General features: G+C 38.4%; 1 protein-coding gene across 1 annotated transcript in view; it reads right to left on the bottom strand.

Moving 5' to 3' along the window:
- Positions 1-410: 410 nt before the first annotated feature.
- The window catches only part of OXCT1 (3-oxoacid CoA-transferase 1), a 102,215-nt gene continuing 80,282 nt past the window's right edge, over positions 411-22,343 (bottom strand). Inside the window, exons 14-17 of the mRNA XM_009274551.1 lie at positions 18,963-19,052; positions 13,600-13,680; positions 11,522-11,623; positions 411-4,274 (exon numbers count right to left, since the gene is read on the bottom strand). Of these exons, the coding sequence (XP_009272826.1) occupies positions 4,239-4,274; positions 11,522-11,623; positions 13,600-13,680; positions 18,963-19,052 (309 nt within the window). The 3' untranslated portion in view covers positions 411-4,238. The remainder of the gene's footprint in view (positions 4,275-11,521; positions 11,624-13,599; positions 13,681-18,962; positions 19,053-22,343) is intronic.

Genomic DNA, 22,343 nt, shown 5'->3' on the forward strand with positions numbered 1-22,343 from the left:
TTTTCTGAGCGCAGCCATACAGTAACATCAATGATTAACATCTCAAATGCTATCATTTCTACAGCAGTTTTAATCAAAAGGTAAAAAATCACTTCTCTAAGGACTACATATGTAGTCCGTTATTTGACTTGATTGAAAAACAAGTAATTATGAAAATGAATGTGATAATTATGTTTGAGATTGACCCAACAGAGACATTAGTGAGAAGAGACAACATGGAGAATCCAGCTGTTAGTTGAGTTTCAAGCTTAGTTATTTCTGTTTATCAAATCCCTCCACCTTCAGCCAAGACCTCGAGGTTTTTGCGTGTGCTGAGGTGTGACATGCTAATGTGAACACGAGCTAATCTTTTACTGCTCCTAATGGCAGAACAGAACACCACAAAAAATGGTAACAACAAATGAAACCTAAGATTTTTGATATTTATTTTATTGATTGTTTTGCAAATACATAGAAGGATTTTGACATATAGTTTGCAGAGCTTACAGTACAACTACATTTTCTAGAATACTTAAAATTTTTTTTGCTTTTTCAGGGACAAAAGTCAGTAAAATATAAAGTGAAATAAGTCCAATGTGATAATATAGTAGGATCATCATCTTCTTCAGGACAAAGAGTATCAGCTGTCCTTGTCTTGTGAAGTGCTGTCAAGCAGGGGATGATCTCAGTGATGTTCCAATAAACTTTCATGCATACCATCAACCGCCAAAGAGGAAGGAGAAGCTCTCATCCCTGTAATACCGATCATCGCAACTACTGCTCAGAGTATACCTTACCTACAAACCACACTTGCGTCCACAGAGAGGGAAATACTTAGGAGTGCTTTAATTTCTAATCCTACTTTACAAATCAATTAAAAAAGTGGAGTCACAGCTTGTTGCAATTAGCTTGTGCAGACACATGATGTTTTCATAACAATACCAATATTCTACCACAATATATTGTCCTCAAGACAAAAAAAAATTCAAGTGTGACATACAGGTATTTGCACCACTGTTGTATACAAAGAGAGCCTGTTCTCCTTTCTTAGCCAGTTTTCAGCACCATATTGACTTTTACTCCCTTGCATTAACACTGATACAAATATGAGAAGACACAGAACTCATATCCCCATGTATGAAGCTCTTCAAGTACTCTTCCACACTCTTGATCAAGTGTGATCTCCAAGCTGAAGAGGAAAAATAACTTGTTGCACAGACCTTAGCTGGTTATTCCTCACAACATCCCTGTGAGGTAGGAAGAAAAACATCCCCTTTTCCATCAACAGGAGACAAGGCAGAGAGCACAGATGACATTTCTCAAGGCAGTAAATGGAGAACTGGAAAAGATGAAACTCAGGAGTTCTTGGCTCCTAATTCTTTGCTTCAGAAACCAAGGTGCTGAACTCCCAGACATTATCAGGTCATTCATCTTTTTATAGCCATATATTAACGACAATGATGGCTTCTGTGCGTATGCCAGCAAAGCATAGTTCTATGGCAGAAGCAGCATACACCTGATGCTGCCCTCAGACACTTCTCCTGTACTTTATATATGTCAATAAATGTTCCCTGTAATTAACTAATCAGCCCTACAACTAATGTAGCACAGGTAATTGCAATAGATTAACATTTCATTTATAGATTTCTTTAAGACCTTCCCAGCTATTTAAATATATTTTTTTTCTCTGGATAAGTTAATAGTAACTCCCTTCCCCTGTATAATAGTTTTTATACTCCTCCCCTAAAAACAGCATCTGTTCTGGGTACTCTCTACGAGAGCTTTGAGTGACGATGAACAAGACACCTTCAGGGATCACACCCATCCCCTCAGTAGCTCTTCACCCATCCTTGGACCTGAAGGCAAAGATAGGCAACTTTTGCTGTGTACAGCACCACAAGGGTCAGAATTGTCACTGAAGTGTCTTTATGGATTGGAGAAGAGGCCTCTAGACTGCTCTATCCAAAACCAAAACTGTTTCATACTGAGCTAAAATAGAGTCAACTTTTGTTATATAGAGACTTCTAATCTGCAAAACCTCTGTCAGCAGAACTTCAGTACACCTCCACAGCAATACAAATGGCCAAACTTTAAGAAAGTAACTTGTTTGGAATGAGTGAATAACATAGGGAATACAGCTAATTAGACGAAACAGGTGAAAACTAAAGCTAGGTAAAAACTAACTTGTGCTAATCCTGGGTTAAGATATTCTGGAGCACTTTGATCAATGTAGTTTCAAGTCTTGCATGAAAATTACCTATCAATCAACTAGATCACTTGTATATGTTTAGTCATGAAATTAACACTAGTCTTTGTACAACACGTTTCTTTCCCATGGGCTCAGCATCAGGTCTTGCCTACACATTCAGGCTATACAACAGCCTACCACCCATTAGCAGCCATGAGTTCAAGTCATACAACCTAGTATTATGGGAGTACTTTTGTACTAGCATAAAAATGCTTACAAAGGCATTTTGTTTATTCCTTTGTGGGACAAAGGATAACCTATTCTGGTATCGACAAGAGATCATCAAAGAATTGTTTAGAGTAAGTGCAAGTAAACAAAATAATCTCTCTAATCAAAACAGTTTTACTGCTATAAAACCCATGTGTGTATCAAGACAAATTCTGTAACTGTCCCATGAAAGAGAAGCATTTCTTATTTTAGAATTAAAAATGCAGTACAAAGGCTAGTACAGGAGCTAAATATTGCAGGATTTTCCTACCTGGTTCCCTAGAAACATGTTACATTCCTTCCACAACACACACTGACTATGGTGAATACCTCATCCAGCTAATATTAGAATGCCCTTCTATATCATATTCCAACACTGCTTATCACATGTATGATAGGCGCATATATATATATTTATTTGTGCATCTACATTTTACATGTTTTTCAGTCACTCAATCTGCTCCAGTCCTGATGTCAAATATTATGTCAGGAATTATTTTAACTGAAGTGTTTTATGTGTTCCTATTTATATGAATGACAGAAACCATTATACTTAGAGATAACACTGTATTTTAGTAAATGCGGATTTCCAGTCAATTCATGCTCTGTATAATAAAGACATATGCCGATTTGGGATGTGAGATCCAATGCTGTCATATTACCTATTTGCAAAAATAACAGTCATTTTGTAATTAATAACAGGGAAAGGAAGATCTTTATCAAATAGCAGAACCAGTATGACAGAATGACTTTTCATTTTGATTGTCTCACGGCATTCATTCTAGTTATCATGAGTTTGGGTTCCAAACTCTTTAGTTTTTGCCGATGCCTCGATCGGCAAGTGGTGCAAACTTACTGCTTTTACCCTTAACCAACTGTATTCCCTTCAGAAGAATCTTCCAAGTGCCCCCAATGTTCTCTTCCCCTGTTTCTGCACGTAACACTGGAAGGCCAGACCTCACTTCAGAAACAATCTTCATGTCCCTCTGAATGAGGGCTGGGGAGAAGGATTATATCTGGAGAGTAAGAGTGGTTCACGTGGGACAATTGTGCAGCTACCAGTTGTCTGCACGGGGACAGAGACTTTTTAATCTTCCTCCTTCATACTAGTCCCATTCTAGTCTGTATGATTTAACCAGAAGGGGTCAGAGGTTGGACTTTGGGAGGTGTAGGCTTCTTAATGCCAACAGACACACACTGTGGAAACAGCAGATACATTCAGGGTTAAGGACCCAGTTATTTCCACCGGTATAAACAGTTTTGTCACAGACTCATTAAAAGGTTCAGGAAAAGGCAAGTCCATATTCCTGATGTCTCTCTACAGCTGCGTACATTTGCTATAGAACATGCCGGGAAAAAAAACCCACACCCTTACAGGAGAATGGACATGGTAAGTGCTGTAGTTCCAAAGCAATGGAGTGACTTGTAAGATTAATGACATCAGGAAAAGCAGAGGCAATCATAAGTTTTGCGTGGTCATTTTCTGATTCTGTGTAAAAAATGTAGTATTTGGCAGAGAGACTACAAGGCATTTTTTTTGACAATGTTCGTTAACATTTTAGTATAACATCATTCAAAATTTAGGGAATAAATTCACCCTTCCATTAAAATTGGTAATGTTATGAAAGTAAAATACAATTTAGGCTGACAGTCACAGCCTGAGTTTAACTATCTGGAAACTACTTACAAAGCCCTTAAAAAAAAAAAAAAAAAAAAATTGCAAAACAGTCATCGTTTTCTCTTCACTGAGCTCCCATTTGGAAACAAGCCTTCTGGCAAGTTAAGCCCAGTCTGTATTTCACATTTAAATCTGCCTCATTGGTATTAGTTTTGGTGAAACCTAGCAAAAAGGAGGGAAAAAACACAACAGTTGGCATACAGATATAGCAGTACAACCCACCATTCACTTCCACCTCTATCAACTACATGCCACTGAAGACTAGAGACACTGTATTTGTTTAAACTGATATATTTGCAGTTATTTCAGAAAGAAACACTCCCACAACTAAATTCTCTGATGCAGGAATACAAGATATGTGTGGTGCTAGTATCCAGCCTGTAAACTTCATTTATTTTGAGTTGGGTTATTGATTTAAGAATGCAAGCAGATTAAACTTGGACAGTTGAACCTGTACTTGCTCCTGCTAACTGCATGGTCTTCTCAGATGGCTTCCAATGCCAGCAGAAGGGATAGCTGAACTGAGGTGAAGCAGCTCCTCAATTATACAGCACACAGGATGGTGCATGAACGTAACTCAAAAACAGGCCGTGGCTTATTTAATGCACTGGCCCATAAATGGTCATACTTTGTGTACAGTTGGGCTGCGCTTGCCATGAACAGCAATAGAAGAGATAGCTGCAGATGGGCAACAGATTCAGCCATCACCTTCTAATCCACTTGCATTCATGCATCAATACACTGAATGATGTAGAGGCACCAAAACAGATTATATTCAATATATGATTGAATTGCCACTGCAGTATTAAAACAAGCATGCCAAGGCATCTTAAACTGATGATTTGCATTCTTTGCTCAATAGCCGAGTTCATTCTGCTTTTCCTCCCAACCCATCAGGAGATAGGATGCTGTCTGTCCATGCTGGATCTGTGCAGAAGTAGTCAACTGAGTTTTGGAACATGCATATTAGCAGCGGGTATACAATCAAATGTATATGTATATTATACACATACTGTACCTATCGTATGTGTATACATTTGAGTATTTGTTTGATGATGATATAATTCAGTACTTCTAATTTTACCTATTTTTAAAAAAATTGCCTTCTTCCATTCACATTCATTTGATTTGTTTGATGATGATATAGTTCAATACTTCTAATTTTACCTTTTTTTTAAAAAACTTGCCTTTTTCCATTCACATTCATTTTTGTGTGAGGACACACTTATGTATTCTATTGTTTTAATTCCATATACTTGTAAAAATCAACTAGTGATATTATAAGATATCCGGCAGACCAAAAACAAAACACAGTAAGCCTAAATAGGAAACTCAGTGAGGAACAAGGTGTAAATGGGAACAATACAGAGAATACTTTGAAGAGTAGCAATGGTTAACATTTGGTCGAACCCTGACTGCAGGTCTACACAAATACCCTGAGGAAAAGCTCTCCACAGAAGATTCAAGCCTCTTTAAATATCTCCTGTTCCCAGCCCTATTTAAATAGGTGCCCCAGGATGAAGATCAAAAATAACTCATGTGATATTACTTGTTCAGGATGAAAAACAGTTCCACAGATAATCTGGCTCCTAGTTGATTAATGTGTCCCACTGAAACATCACATACTGCATTCCTTCTGCCTCCTTATCCCATTTTTTTCACTTAATAGTACTGAACAAGCTAACGCATGAAAGAATGATCTATAAGGGCCCTTCCAAGCATTAAAGCCTCTTTCTTTTAGAGGTACAGGGCTGTACTTCCTGTACCAGTCAGATTTCTACGTTATCCTTCCTCCAGCCACTATATATCATCATTTATAACCTTATGAAAACAGCCACCAAGGAAAGCTTAGTTCATGAAGAATGTGTTTACTGTATCAAATGCTAATGAAACATTTTCAGTGGATGGAAACCGTTCATTGATTTTTCAAAGTTGTGTGTGAACTAGGATAACAAATAGATGTAATTGGTACAAGTGTAGAGGAGCTGCAAAAAGTCCCTGAGTGCACCAACATTCCTGGACTAGTTCCAGAAATGTTTCAACATTTCTGACTCCAAGTGCCTACGTGCCTCACTTAATTTGGGCCTATTTCTGCCTCACCCAGGGATGGTTCCTGACAAAAACTGGAGGATGAAGATAGCACCACTGAAATCTGTATTCTGCAAATAATGACAAAAGCCAATTACTGGAGTAGATTATTGTTTTTCTGCTGTTGTAGATGGTGGTGCCATCAAAACCTCAAGTGTTTTACATTTGAATGAGCATATTACATTAAATGTAATGTCTGCACATCTGATGCTAACAGCTGTCATTTGTGTGTACCACTATCCGCTCCAGAAAGGGTCTGATCCCCATGAGTGCTGAAGTGCCACAGTGCCTGCTGAAGGTAACAGAGGTGGCGAGAGCCCAGCACCACTCAGAACTGGACCCAAATACAACTGTTTGCTCTAAATATAATGTGGTTATATAAGCAGAAAAATGCTAATGTAGCAAAAGGGATAGTTTGTGCTTGGAAAACAAGGAGTAATCAAGTCTGAAATGCAGAAAGCCCCCTGAGGCCATTGCTTTAAATCCCAGTAGAGTCAGTCAATTTGGTAACACTGTACTAAGAGCACAGCATTTGGTAAGGGCTGAATGTGCTTAATGAAGACTATTTTACAGTACGCAGCCACAGAGTTGCTATTTTCTTACAGTACCTCCTAAGCAACACATTCTTAACATTATTTCACTTACAGGAAGCACAGCTTATCCTGGAAGCTTCAAAATACTTAGCTAACGTTGAACAGGTAGGTGTACTGGGACAAGTTTGCTGGGGCAGTCCTGTATGCAGCCTCTGAACTGGTAAGAGGACACACGGCCCCAGGGACTCCCTGCAATTCAAGCTTGTTGACTGATTTCCAACCCGAAACTACCCTTTTCAGCCACACAAACAGCCCTATGCTTATTTCATTATGTTTCTTTATAGCAAGCAGTTCTTTCAAGGCCTGATTCTGAATGATGCTGAGTCCTAATAACTTCTAATGACCTTATCAGGTGTGCAAAAGCAAGTTATTGTTCAAAAATGTAAAAACAACCCCTCAAAAAAATATGACCAGTGTTAGCTTATTTGTTAAAATAATAAAAGTTGCTTATCCCTTATTAACTCCTAATTATTTGAAATTGCAGATAAAAACAAACCACAATTTCAACATCAGCTTTTGTACAAAAATCTGTCCCTGATGTGACTTTTGCAGTAGGGCTGATTGATCAGGGAAAAACACAACATCCATGCAAAAATGGACTCAATCCTGCAACAGCCTGTTTCCTCAAAGGAAAATGTACTTCCAGAAAATAAAACCATATCCTCTCTTATTTTGTACTCACTGGCTTGAACTTGGACAGTCAATTTCTTTTTAAACATACCCTAGTCAATCTCTATTCAACTACCTAATGTTTCCTTGGCAGATGCTTTTCCTAAACTCCATGTTATCTTTTAAGATCATTTTGTAAAACTGAGCTTTTACATTAAGGAAAAAAAAGGGGGGGGGATGGGGAATTTTTACCCAGACAGACTTATCCTGATTATTTTTATAATGAAATATGTCTGCAAAAGTATGGTTCTCAGTCTGTTCTCTCATGGTCTCATCAACGGTATAAGCCAGTACAAGCCCAAACAGATTACCTGCCAAGGTGATCTATATGCTAGGCTACAGCAAATCTGATTTAAGCGTGCAAGATAAGCCAACACTCTGTTTTCACAGCACAGTAAAATCAAGGGTGAATTGTTTATTTTTTATATGATGCCAGTCTATAATGAAGATTGTTGACTCTAAATCACTTTTTTTTGGCATTTTGTTGTTGCAAATGTCCTTTAGGAAATGTTTTCCAAATAAGTAAGCAGGCTGTGAAAATGGGACTGTATAGCCAAATGTGTCTCAAAGAAAGCCATATAAGCTATAATGTTCTCCTCTCCAAAAAGGAGTAGTCTGCATGGGGAGAGAGAGTTATATATAAAAGTACAGCCATCCCTTAAAATCTCACTTGTAATGAACCTAGAGAGATGTTTGCTTTAGTTAAGATCATTCACTGCATCCACTGAAAACAGCTGCTAGAAAAGGATCAACTCCTCATTTTCCACCCATTAGTTCTGTTTCAAACTAGCAAAACGTATCATAGAATCATAGAATCGTTTAGGTTGGAAAAGATCTTTAAGATCATCGAGTCCAACCACTAACCTAACGCTGCCAAGTCTAAACCATGTCCATCTCTAAACCATGTCCCTAAGCACCACATCTACACGTCTTTTAAATACCTCCAGGGATGGTGACTCAACCACTTCCCTGGGCAGCCTGTTCCAATGCTTGACAACCCTTTTGGTGAAGAAAGTTTCCCCAATATCCAATCTAAACCTCCCCTGGCACAACTTGAGGCCATTTACTCTTGTCCCATCGCTTGTTACTTGGGAGAAGAGACTGACACCCACCTCACTACAGCCTCCTTTGTAGAGGTAGTTGTGGAGAGCAATGAGGTCTCCCCTGAGCCTCCTTTTCTCCAGGCTAAACAACCCCAGTTCCCTCAGCCGCTCCTCAGAAGACTTGTTCTCTAGACCCTTCACCAACTTTGTTGCCCTTCTTCAGACATGATCCAAAAAAACTGCTTTTACTGTAGCAATACAATATCACTAAAGTTCCTGTCACCGACATAAACAAGAACAACATGTCTCATTCAGTGAACATAATCACAAGCACAACTGTTACTCTTACAAGGAAGCCTGAGGCAGAGCCTTGAAATGTGGAAAAAAGAACTGAGGATGCTGCTTTCTGAACAAATGCCTATCACAATGCTCAAATCTCTATTTTCTGAACTCCAAAACTAAGTGAAGGAGCTGTAGGTGTTCGCTGTATACAAAAATCAGGCCATCAAGGGTCCAATATTATGCAACAGTGACCCAGTCTTGCTGTCACAGATGTCAGTAGAAGATTTGGTAAGGATTTCAATGAGAGGAGGACTGGGTCACTGAGGCCTGGAAACATTCTTTAGAAGGGCGGGGGGGGGGAAGGGCAAGGAAGAAAGAAAGGAACAGCTAGTGCTCTTCCATGCCACAGCTTTAATAAACAAATCATTGTGGTTCATGCTTTCCATCTGCAGCGCTATAGAGATTTCCGGCATTTTTGGAACTACCAATCAGTAGGTAATGCTGACCGCCATGCATACTTTGGCAGGGGTACATGCTTTGCAAGCAAGCATTGCTTTGCAAGCATTTATGCAAGCCGCGTGCCTTCAAGATAAGAATATGAAAGTGCATAAACCAAGCAGCATCTACATTTTTCATGCTCACAGCTCCTTTAGTGCAGCTCGTGATTTCATGCATGACCATGGCAGCCGTACAAAGCAGACTGCACTGGAGTTTCCCTTCAGGAGAACTAGGAAATGGTGCCTGTGAAGTGTCCCTTCCTGTTCCCAGTAAGACAGATCCCAGGGACCTAGATGGTGGACTATTGCAATACCTCCCATCAATTGCTAACTTCAGGCTATCGTAAAGATTCAAAATTTGTACCATTCCTTTGTAACATTTACAGGAAAGCACTAAGGGACAGTGGGTGGTGCTAATCTTTTCTTTGGTCCTAATAGTCTTGCCCTATCATATCCACTGTGCTGCTGCAAAGCTTAATCTCATAGCCCATCATTTTAAGCTTATCACTTCTTTCTCTGAATTCTTTGGTTGCTTCTGCTTTCATTGCCTTGAGCATAGGCTGTTGGACTTTACTTTGGGTAACACACACTCAATTAAATACATATATATTGGTCACCTGAACCAAAAGGAAACCAACTCCTTCCAAACAAGCAGGTTTGGAACACGTAAGGACTGGTGCCTTCTGACAACAAAAGTCCTTTCCTGTAGTTTCAGTCTATTTAAATGCTTACTAAACATGGCACCTTCAAATTCATCATGAAGTTAATCCCCAAATTAAATATGCAAGAACAAAACAAAGTCACTGACTGCGACAGATACAAACCTACAAGGTCATTTTTATGTTCTAATCTTGGATGCTATCTGTTTGACAGGCTGACCAGCCAAAGAAAAAGAAGTCCTGACATTATCAAAGTTTTAAAAAATTGATCATTTTTTCCTAAATCACAGTCAGAAGCTGAATGAATAATTTCTTTTGCACACAGAATTGCTGAATATGGAAGGTTGCTTCCACTGTAAATTAAAAAATAATAATGACTTCCATAAAATGTTACATGGAAAATTAATAATGGAGCAAAGTGATTTTGTAGCAGTTTCCTGCAACCTGCAGTTGCAGGTCACTCGTCTTTAACTGAATAATTTTTCTCAGATGAATGAATGTATTTTCAGAAGTGAACAGCTCTTCATTTAAAATATTTAAAACTCCACAAGAAAAACATACACTATCATATTTAGTTATCAGAAATGCTCTCTTACTGACACAGGAAATGAATGAAATTCCACAGGCTCATTGCTCAGAAAGTTTTACTTACTGCCAATGGTATGCTCAAAGCCTTAATAACAAACTCTTCCACATACTAACTGCTCTGCAATCTTTCAATTATGTGCCCTAGCCCTGCCATGAAACTCTGCAAAGAGGAAGAGTATTGCATTTCATTACCAAATATTCCCCGACTATTTTTACAGCACAATTTGTATACTGTCATACTCGCTGTCCTCGCCAAATGAGGGCTGCCTCAGGAGACTTCACAACACAGAAGAAAAAATTTCGTAATGTGCATGTAGGAGAAGGCCATGAAGAAACTGTATGTTATCAACCATGCATACGCAATCAGTTACAATCTAGTGCGCTACAGCTTTCCATTAATAAGCCAGTTTTGTCTTAGTATTGAGACTTAAGAATGAATATGAAGGTCAAAAGGCAGTGGCTTTCTGGATTAATGCAGAGCATAAGCTTCATTTGTACAAGGCAATGGGAGAGAAAAAGCAAAGATATCAACAGTACAGCATTTAATTTATTGGCACTAGTAACACAGAGTGGAGAGGTGTGTTCACCCCTGTTGAGAAGACTCACAACCCCACCTAAAGATAGCATGAAAACTTAGCAACAGAGAGCTAGGTAAACTAACTTATACAGTGGAAAAATAAATATTCATCCACCTCTCAGATATGAATCAGCACCCCTCTTCAAAGCATCACAGAAGTTCCCTTTCCACATTGTCTTTTTACTCTTTGGCATTTCTCCATGTCTTCAGTTTTTCCTAGCTTCTAATGCTTCTGATATAATCATACTAGAATAGCCCTAAATTATCTTATTTTCACTGTAAATCCCACAGGCAATCTATCCAGCCCTCACCTATAAGGAGGAAACTTACTGTGTCTACAAGTCTTCATGTGATGTTTGTGGAGAATATTTGTTCTGACACCAGACTAACTATATGTTTGTAAAATGACTTACCGTGAAGTCACAGCCAGTGCTTTTCTTGATATCATCCACTGTCAGTCCTTCCCAGATTTCCACAAGGGTCAATCCCTTCTTCTTGTCCACATCAAACACAGCCTGTCAGGTTCAAATAACACACAATTAATTTTTTATTATCAAAATAGAAAATGAGGATGTTAAGTAGTAATATTGTACAAAATCGTGTGCTGAAGTAGGTAGCGTTCCCTCAATAACAAAAGATGCCATTATCAATTGGTTTCACTTTTCACTTTCCTGACTGACGAATAAAGATTTCTGCTACATTTATTCATACCTGAAAGAATCTAAAATATGAGATGTGTTAGTTTTGGGGGGAAAACATGCAACTGTTCTTCACTGCATGAAATGAGGACCATGCCTCCTGCTCCAATCTGGTGAGAATTGGGAGGTCCAAAGGAAAGGGCTGAGATGTTCTTTGCTGCAAGACAATGCTCACCAAGAGATCATGAAGGAAAACAGGGAAATACAATGTCTCCCTCATTCTTCTATTTCGCTTTAAGGATGGTAGACAGGTACGGAGTGGCCGATCACCTTCATCAGATTATAAGCTTCTCCAACAGCCATTGCACACCCAGTGCAAATGTTAGTATTTTTGGAAGCTAGCAATGAAAGACAAGATTTCTAGTATTTTTAATAGAAAGCCTGGGAGGAAGTGGCTGAAGGAGCAAAGGCTGTTCTTTCTGATGTCTTCATAAGATATGCTTTCCACTTCCAAGGCTCACAAGCGCACCAAATAAAAACACCTGTAAAACGATGTGCACTTTAATGGTGCTTACCAAAGGGAGACAGACAGGTTGAAAGCTAGTTGCCAGGGAACCATAAGGTCTATAGTCATTTTCCGTAAAGAAAAAAAAAAAGCAGTAGCAAAAACCAGTGAAGATTGAACTTGAAATGAAAGTGAAGTCTTACACTCATCACAGACATATACTAAAGTTCAGCTGTCCTCTGGGCACGAGGCTGATTTACGGGACTGAAAAACGATAGCTCCTCTAAGTGTTAAAAGAGAAGCTGGGCATAAGGAACATACAGACTTGCAAGCTAGTGTGGAAACAGAATTTGCAACACTATCTAAGTACTGTTGTACATTTGTGTCATGTCCTAATAAAGCAACCAGATCTGACAAGAGGTGACTCTTAAGAGAAATTTCTGCTTGTTGTTTATTTTCTGTCAGCCCTTGTTCACTCTCTTCTTTTTGTACTTTACATTTGTATGTGGCCAGTTAGTAAAAGACTGGAAAGACTTCCACATTTTCACTAATTTTCCCTTACTTTGTGGAGAAAAATCCCTTTAAATTACAGTAGCAATACACCACTGGACGAAAGCAAATTCTACATCAGCACCTTTGATGCATTCTACTTAGCATGATAGATGGGTCACAGAGGGACTACTCTAAGCCCTTCAAATGTAAACACTGATAATAAAAGGCGATTACAGCAAAAACCTTAAGTCACTTATACTTTGCTGAAAAGATCCACTAATGTACTTTGAGCAGCAGCAATATCAGATGCTCACATGTACTTGCACTGGAGAGTAAACTGCTTCACAAATGGAATCAAGTAAGGACAAAAGAATTAAAGCCCTGCTACAGCTACAGGTTGTGTTTCTCTGAAAAAAGTCTGTAGTATACACCAAGGAAGATGCCAATTGTCTGACATATAGGTGCTACACAGTTGTCACTCTGCTGGAAAAAAACAACCCGAGCTGTGATTACAGCTGTATTTGAGGATTTGCATCTCACATGGCAAATTTACAGGAATACTTTGGGAAAAATAAGGAGATACACAATTTGCAGGTTTCTCATGTGTAGCATCTTTGTTCTGAAAGTGTCTAAGAGTATGGCCCAGTATGCTAGATGTCAATGGTGAAAGCTTTATAAGGAAAAATATGAGCCCCCAGACCTCTGGAATTGAACTCCAAGGGAATCTTTGCCCTTCATTGACAACAGATACCGAATATACTCTTCATTTTTACTAAGCTTTACTACTTTTACTGAGTGTCCCTTCTTAGGGATAGAGGAGGAAAGTAGTGACAAGGATTCAAGAAAAGTACTTTACCTTCTCTGTAATGATGCGGTTTACACATTGTTTCCCAGTAAGTGGTAAATTGCACTTTTCCAAGATTTTATGGACATTGCCCTGTGTTTAACAATATGCAGACAAACATTAATTTTCAAAAACAACACAACTTACTCAGAATTCAAATATGTACATGAAAATCACAGCTGTAGCCATTCAGTGTTACTGAAACATTCACTGTACTCAGAACAGTCTTTGAATTAACTTCTATGGCAGATTACATCTCTGGCAATTTGGGACAGTTGTTACTTAAATCCCACATACAGGGAGATGACTAATAAGAATCTCACTGTACCACTGAGTGGGCTCCTGAGTTTAGAAGTTCTGCATGCTTCTGCTAATAATTTGTCTTTCCTGCTGCAATGTGAGGATAAGAGATACATGGGACCTCACCGATGACACGTAAAGGACAAAAATTAGAGAAAGACATTGCGGGCATGACATTTCTGTGTCTTATACTTTATCACAAACAGTATGTGCAGCATCAGCCATACACACAGGCATTTCAAATCCCCAGGTCTCAAGTGCATAGTCACGCTCTGAAAATAGTAAATCCAGTTTCTTTACCCACATTGAATTCCCATTCCCTCCATCTCTCCAGGAAAGCCCAAAAGCAGACTAAGAGGTGAGTGCAATATGCTCATCTTCAAGTGCTACACAGAAGTTACATTACCTCTGTTTCAGACAGAACAAATCAGCATGCAAATATAGTAGAAAATAATGTATATATAGACAATAGGATTTACTTTAAGGCACTTCCTTTTCTGGGGCATCAAAAGCCAGTTCCTCTAAATCCTGGGAAAAATATTACCTAATGAGAAGACATAGCTTCTGACATGAAGCTGGGCAGGTAAGGTTTGGGTGGTGAGATTTTTGGTTTTTTCCTTCTCTTTTTTTTTCTTATTTCTTTCCTTTCTTTTTTTTCTTCATTTTTTTTAATAGGAGTTCACAAATGGCTTTAGATCCTGCTAAATGAATGTAGGCTGCAAGATCTCTGATGGATCACTACATTTTTAGTCAGTATTTGTAGGCGTTTTACAGAGGTAGCATTAAGTGCACATTTCTCCCATTATCACATGCTTTTATTTTTTCTCTAATTATCAATTTTCAGTTATGCATTTCAAAATTCTCAGAGTATTACATGTCTCATTTAACCATCTGAACTCAATACTTCTTAAATTTACAATAATCAGTTTGCCTTAAGTCTTAATATAAACTCAGGAACCATCTCTCAGCCAGTTTGACTCCTGAGTGATAACAAAATGAGCAATCCATGTGCTTTTGAATTTATCTTTTTCTGTGAAGAACTATTTCTTCATTCTAATTATAGTGGCAAGATCCACATCTGGTATCAAGGCAACTACTCTGATGAAACTCATTCACCCTTAATGAAAATAACGACTTGTGACAGTGTTACTTTTAATTGATCTACTTATATCTTGTCCATCTCGAGGACCTTCCTGCGCACTTTGCCTAAAAGTGATTACAAATCTGTGCTATATGTAATATCTTCAGGTATACCTCTCAGCCATATGAAATGAAGTGTCTCTTCTTGGAACCCTACTAAGATTGAAATGCATGGACTTGCAGAGGTGACAGCTTGAATGGCTCTGTGACCCTGAGAACTAATACATTCCAGCTTCTTAACACTTGAGCTGAAGATTATTGTATTACCAGTTAGCATTAAAGGCGACTTTTGGAAGACATCCATCAGGGCACTATCAGAATAGGAATCCAAATGGAACTGCATGAATTTTTACTGTCTGAGTTTATATAGGATTTGTTCAGATGAAGGAAAAGACTGTTGTGTAGATACATAAAACCTTACGGTGTTTCAGTCTGCTTTAAGTAAAAAATTCTGTTGTTGAAGAACAAAAATGTCCTTAATCTTCCACAACACATTAAAATCAAAACTATTCACAATGATAGAAAGGAGTTTTCAATTCAGTGCTCCACGTCACGTCCAAATCAAGTGCTTAAAACAAGTTTCCATTCTATTTTTCTGAATGGTGTAGACAACTCATTTCACAACATGGAACAATTACCAGCCATAACTTTACTATGTTTTGCAAAACATGTCAATGACGGTATGGGGGTAAGAACTTGACTTCTATTTCTCTTAGGCAGTATTTAGCAGATTAGGCACAGATGCACAGTGACTGTTTAGAGATTAAATAACAACCTTACATTCTACTATTTTTCTTCATGGTTATGAACAAAAAAGTAATTTAGCAAAAAATACATTAAGAAATACCATAATGAATTAGACTTAAGGGCCATTTGCCAAGTGTCTCACAGTGGCCTAAGCATATGGAGCAAAAATTGAGCCACCCTTCCACAGATATGCTCTCCTGGTTCCTGACATGCTGTGATGTATAGATTTCCTGAGCTAGAGACTGCTTCTGGGCAATGCTGTTTAATTGTCACTGATGAACTTAAGCTCATAAAATAGTTTAGTCCCTTTCATGTAGACTTAATTCTTTGAGTTCCTGCATCATCCTGCTGATCATCCACAACTTCATTAGCTGGCTGTGAAAACTGTTTCTTCTTTTCCAACCTAAACGATTCTATGATTCTTGTTTTAAACATGCTGGTTGCTAATTTCAGTTGGCCACCCCTACTTCTTTTATAAGGCAGTGACTAGCCATTCTGCATCCATCTTCTCCATGCCCTTATTATTTTTTGTATTTCTATGTTACCCTTCCTCAATAGCATTTCTTAAGCTGAAGAGTCTTCTACAAAACTCATTTCGTGTTCTGTCATCTTTCTTCTGTACCTTTTGGTTTTCATTACATGTAAAGATTAAGTAATTAAAAATGTAAATAATTTGGGGCAAAGCTTATTTAGTTTTATTTGTAATATACTGCATATCAAAGTTTAAAAAGAGGAAAATTCTTTGAGTATTCATTAGAGTGTTAAGACAGATACTAGTTTCACTCTCATAATTAAGTATAAATTATATTTTGGCTGCACTGCAAGGACTCAGACTATTGCTATGTTTAAAAACTGCAACATGTAGAGAAAGGAGAATGCACTTTTAAACTCTTAGAAAACTTATTTTAATGTTTAACAAGCCATTACTATGATACAAAAAAACTTGAAAAGGATTAAAAGATCCTTCACAATATCACAAATCAGACACAACTGACTACAGGAACTACTTATTGCAGCAACTCTTGAACGTGTCCATTGAAGGTACTGCGTATATCCCATAGCTTTCCACTGTATTTCCATCCACCAAATCTTGACTGCTGTTGATTTACAGGAGACTTTGGCATCTGATGATAGATATCTTATTATTTATTTGGAGAATAAGATGACAAAAATGTCCCTACACTAAAAAGCCAGCAGACACAACAGACTGTCACAGTACATGCAGACATTTCTTTCACTTAGTAGCACACTGGGCTTTGAGCAGGACGAAAGATTGCTCCTCTGATGCATAGATACAGATGCAGTAAGTTTGTGAGAAAATCTTTGGTGTAAAGAATTAAAAAGTCATGAATATAAAATAGGCTTCTGTAAGAAGCAGTCACCCCAATAAAAGACTTCTGACTTTCAGAACTGGTCTCACGGGTGCTATATTTGCTTGTGTATTAAAAAAAAAAAAAAGAGGAGCACCTGAAAAATATAACAGCAGCTTTTGACTTCCAAACATTAGATTTCCACATTTCATCATCTTCACTTCTGAGCAAACAAGAAGAAGCAGTATGAAGACCCCAAAAAGAGGCTAGGTAAGAGGAAAGAGTGACAAGAATACCCTCCATTTTAAAATAAGAATAAAATGAAAAATCATGCACATAGTTTAGTTTTGCAGTGCCTTCTCACAAAAGCAGAAGAAATAATTTATGAAAGCCTATAACTGGCTCTCTAGAAGTGCACACCAGGCATCCCATGTACATAAGAGCCCAAGTTATGTATACATATGCCAAAATAAGTACGTCTATGCCTGGACTGTTTGTAACGGTGAACCTATCTGTGTTTTCATCTTTTTCAGGTTTCAGTACTCCTACTGACAAAAAAACAACATGCAAACAACTTCCAAACACTGTACTGAAAAAAGATTTTGGTAGCAGTACTTTTAAGAGAAAAACTGGCATGAATAATTACACTGTGTGTGGACTCTGAGCCTTAACCAAATTCCACAGTAACTAGAAATATTTATTCAGATCACATTAATACCTGAAGTATGCGTCTGAGCAAATGGATAATTACATATCCAGTTTTTGGGAGGCTGTGATAGGGATGCAAGTCATATACATGAATTTGCTTTGTACTTTTGTTTACTTATTTACACATATGCATGTGAAAACTGTTGGGTCAGACTCAGCCCTGTTACTGAAAATGTGCCCCTTGAGATCACAGCTTAGTATAAACTGTGAAACTACTATATTTTTCAATAGTTGGGGTTTTTTAAAGTGAAAATTCATTCTTCAAATCACATTTAAAAAACACACAACTGTTAATGTATTTAGCTTTCATATTTACATATTTACTACAGTTTACCATGCAAATTCCTTATGCTTGCCCTTATGCATTCTGACAGGGATATTATCTTGAACAATACACAAGTATTTCTTATCGCAGACATACAACGAATGTGGAATAACAGAAACACATAAATTAAACAAAAAGTTCATTTTAAATGTTCGGTATAGTTCCCTAAAAATAGAAATTTTTGTCCTTCAGTACATTTTTCTCATACTTTGGACAGTCCTGTTTTAGAAGTTTCAAATAACAAGTTTCTTGTGACCTTCTGTTGGAGACTGTTTATATCTAACAAGTTTCTTGTGACCTTCTGTGGGAGACTGTTTATATCTATAAAACCCCCCTCACAAAGAAGTCACTAGATTAACCTCTATCACATAATGATGTAAGGCAGCCTGCATCTCATCATGCCAAAAAGATCTATTCTATTAAGCTGTCAGTACCAATTTGACTGGCAACTTCAAAGGTAAATATCTTTCCTTCATAATAAGTATTTAACCATGGGGAACCTCATTTTTCAAATTATTCTTAGGCAAAGAGTAAAACCTCTGGGGTAGCACCTACTGTAGGTCTGGCAATTGCCACTCTCATTAAATTTGCATGAAGTAACTAAAAAATGTGTGCAGCTTTTAAACATCAAGTTAGTATTTCATTTTTTTCTGTGGTGAATGATTCACTTACAAGTGGAAAGGAACCATACTAACCTAGCCCCCTGTTGCACCTCCATAATAACTAATGGCAAAATTGTCAAATCCTCACAAAGTAGCAGAATGAATGTAAAATGTCTTTTTTCTTCTTCTTCTTCTTCTGTACAGCACAAAACACTTATTTAGAAAGAAGCAGCAGAGCCTTACCTTGGCTGAGTGCTCCATGGTGACAACCACTTTGGTCTGTGCACTGGATACCAGGTCCATGGCACCCCCCATTCCTTTCACCATCTTACCCTAAAATTAAATTTTTAATGGAAATGTAACAATTTCACTATTTAAAAAAAAATAATGAATATATTCGCTGCAATGACAGCACAAAATATTGACCTTTTCCTGCATAGAAAGCCCACCTATTTCATTACTACTGTATTTAAACACTAACAGAGATTCACCAGAGTGAAAACAGATATCTTATTCTAGGCTCTATATGATGCAAATAGGAGAAGAATGATGAGTAGAATAAGGATCCACTGCCATGGCCGGTGCCCTGGGGTGTAACTTAAATGAGTAGTATCATTGGCTTAATGGAAGCACTGACACTGAGGAGCGATGAATTTAGTTCCAATGGCTCTGACCTTAGAAAAGCAAAGTGTTCATTCTCCTGTTGATAGAAATGTCATTACTTCCTCAAAAGAAATCTTTGCTTATGAAATGTAGCAACAAGAACATCTGAGCACTCTCCACCTGCCAGTTTAGAAAGCCATGGCTCGTATCACTGTATCAGCACAAACCGTTCTTTTTGTTCTATTCCAGATGTCTGTGGATGTCATTTCAGAACACGGGCAAATAAATGAATGTGGATCAGTATTCACTTCTGTTTGTCCCTCAAACCAAGCAATGCTTTCTGCCTCTGTGACTCATTCTTCTCTTAAAGAGTGTCAGAACTGCACCTGTTATCACAGCAGCCGTATTATGGCTTGGTGTTCAGCTACCTCTGTTTTTACTTTCCACAATGCTACAGCATTCAACCCCTGCCTGCTTCCACCACCTTAAACTGAACGCATCTGATCTTGGAAGGTAAGAGGTCCAGACTTGGCACACTTCTGACAGGAAATTACCTTAAGTACAAAGTTCTATCAGCATGAGCAAAGCAGCCATTTTTGGACAACAAGCACTAGACCCCAAAAACCAAACAAGGCAACAACCTCATATGCCACTGCAGGGCTGCTGAGGAGGGCAGAAAGGGGAGTGGAACATCAAGGCACCTGCATGGTAGGGGAGGTTAGTAGGAAACATGAGGCAAGGAATTCTACAGATTAAAATAAATTGATTTCTGTCTCAAGTGTTCTGCATTTGCTCTCTTTTGACTGGTTATTATCTGTAATTAAAATAGATTATGGACAGTAATACAATGTACGCTGTTTTATATATAAAACCTTAAAGAATATGGTTAAATGACTGGAAAACTTCCAAGTATAAAGCTTTTCTCTTATGCTTCCTTTTATTAGCTATGAGATTCAGTACCTTACTAGTTATCAGTACCTATGGTCCATGATATAAAACATATGGAAAAGACTTGTCTCATTAAGCTGCCAGGCCAGCAACTTATTGGTCTCTTGATCATTATGGTCTCTAGATCATAATGAGAGGAATATACTCCCCCCCACCAAAAAAAAAACCACCCATATTTTCTTACTGTTTGCACAGTGAAAAATAAGTCACCTCTTCCCATATCTATAAACAACCCCTTTGGAATTTCTCAGGTCAGATTAATATTTACTATTAATCACATTAATTAACATTACTACTACATATTTCTTTGCAAATACAAACCTGAAAGGCATGAGAGGATTTATGTCTGTCCTCAACTTCCTGTCACTGCTCAGATCATTCTCCATCCTACCTAGAAATACAGAGCTCTTACAGAGACTGCAGTGACCTCTCACCTGCCTGCCAGAGGCTCACTGACAAGATAACGCAGAGTAGCTGAAGACGATGGATTATCTCCCCAGTAACTCAGAATATGTTTGCATTGAGGATTATGCTATCAATACACCTGTCCTGACAATGCCATTAGTTCATTTTCCAGGCCTTTTAGTTCTATTAACTAGCGAAGACCTAAAGCAACTAGGAAATATCTGAAGAAATAAGTGCTGATGAAGGACAATGACAAATCTACTGCTGGACAAGCTGTCATACAGGACTGAGAGAAGAGACTTCATCCCTTTGTGTACGCAGAAGCAGGAAAATACAAGTTAAGTTGAAGAGAAGGACTTAGGGACGTTTAAATTGCTGCATCTGCTCTTCCTCTTTAGGCAAACATACTCATCACTGTACAATGCCTGGTAAAGCAAAACAATTAAGCATGAACTCCAACTAGCCAAGTAATTACATGCTTTTATTTTGAGGAATATCCAAAGCATAAGAGCCTTACATCGCTCTCAGTGCATCTACCAAACTCCCACAACCTGCACTTTCCCCCACACCATACTGGCATAGGGGACAGCTGCATCTTAAATTTGAATTAAAATGCTTGAGACTAAAAGGTGATTCCCAACAGATATTTTGTTCCTTTTTGCCTAGGATAAGCATGCAGACCAAAACAGTTCTGATATTTATAAACACTGCACATTTACAAGCAACAAGCAATTTCTGTTTCTTTTAAATTTTAATAACATATTTAATTGCATCTGACATGTCAGACTGTTTTATTTGAATACTTTGCATGTTATATGCAGTCTATCAGAAGAAACATTTTCTCGTCCTGAAGACCGCTTGCAACAGCCACCTCTGCTGTGAAATCTCTGAAAAAACCTAAATTGGGTTTATAGTGCTAGATACTACCTGAAGTGGGAAGTATACATTTCATTTCAATAAAATGTTAATTTTTATTTATTTTTGATTGAACAGGGCAAATTGCAGACAGTAAAACTGTTCACTCTTGGTTACTTGACAAGGCATTTAAGTGTAATGTAATAACATGTACAAAGCTCAATTGTTTTAAATAATTCATAAAAAAAAAAAAAAGGAGGTATTTCAAATAAGCAACTGCTTATTTGACGGCCGGGCGCAGAGAGTTGTGGTGAATGGAGTTAAATCCAGTTGGCGGCCGGTCACGAGCGGTGTTCCCCAGGGCTCAGTTTTGGGGCCGGTCTTGCTCAATATCTTTATCAATGGTCTGGATGAGGGGATCGAGTGCTCCCTCAGTAAGTTTGCAGACGACACCAAGTTGGGCGGGAGTGTTGATCTGCTCGAGGGTAGGAAGGCTCTGCAGAGGGACCTGGACAGGCTGGATCGATGGGCCCAGACCAACTGTATGAGGTTCAAAAAGACAAAGTGCCGGGTCCTGCACTTCGGCCACAACAACCCCATGCAGCGCTACAGGCTTGGGGAAGAGGGGCTGGAAAGCTGCCTGGCAGAAAAGGACCTGGGGGTGCTGGCTGACAGCCGGCTGAACATGAGCCGGCAGCGTGCCCAGGCGGCCAAGAAGGCCAATGGCATCCTGGCCTGTATCAGAAAGAGTGTGGCCAGCAGGAGTAGGGAAGCGATCGTGCCCCTGTACTCGGCCCTGGTGAGGCCGCACCT

This window comes from Aptenodytes forsteri, unplaced genomic scaffold (genome assembly GCF_000699145.1).
Source record: "Aptenodytes forsteri isolate BGI_AS27 unplaced genomic scaffold, ASM69914v1 Scaffold176, whole genome shotgun sequence".
Lineage (NCBI taxonomy): Eukaryota > Metazoa > Chordata > Aves > Sphenisciformes > Spheniscidae > Aptenodytes > Aptenodytes forsteri.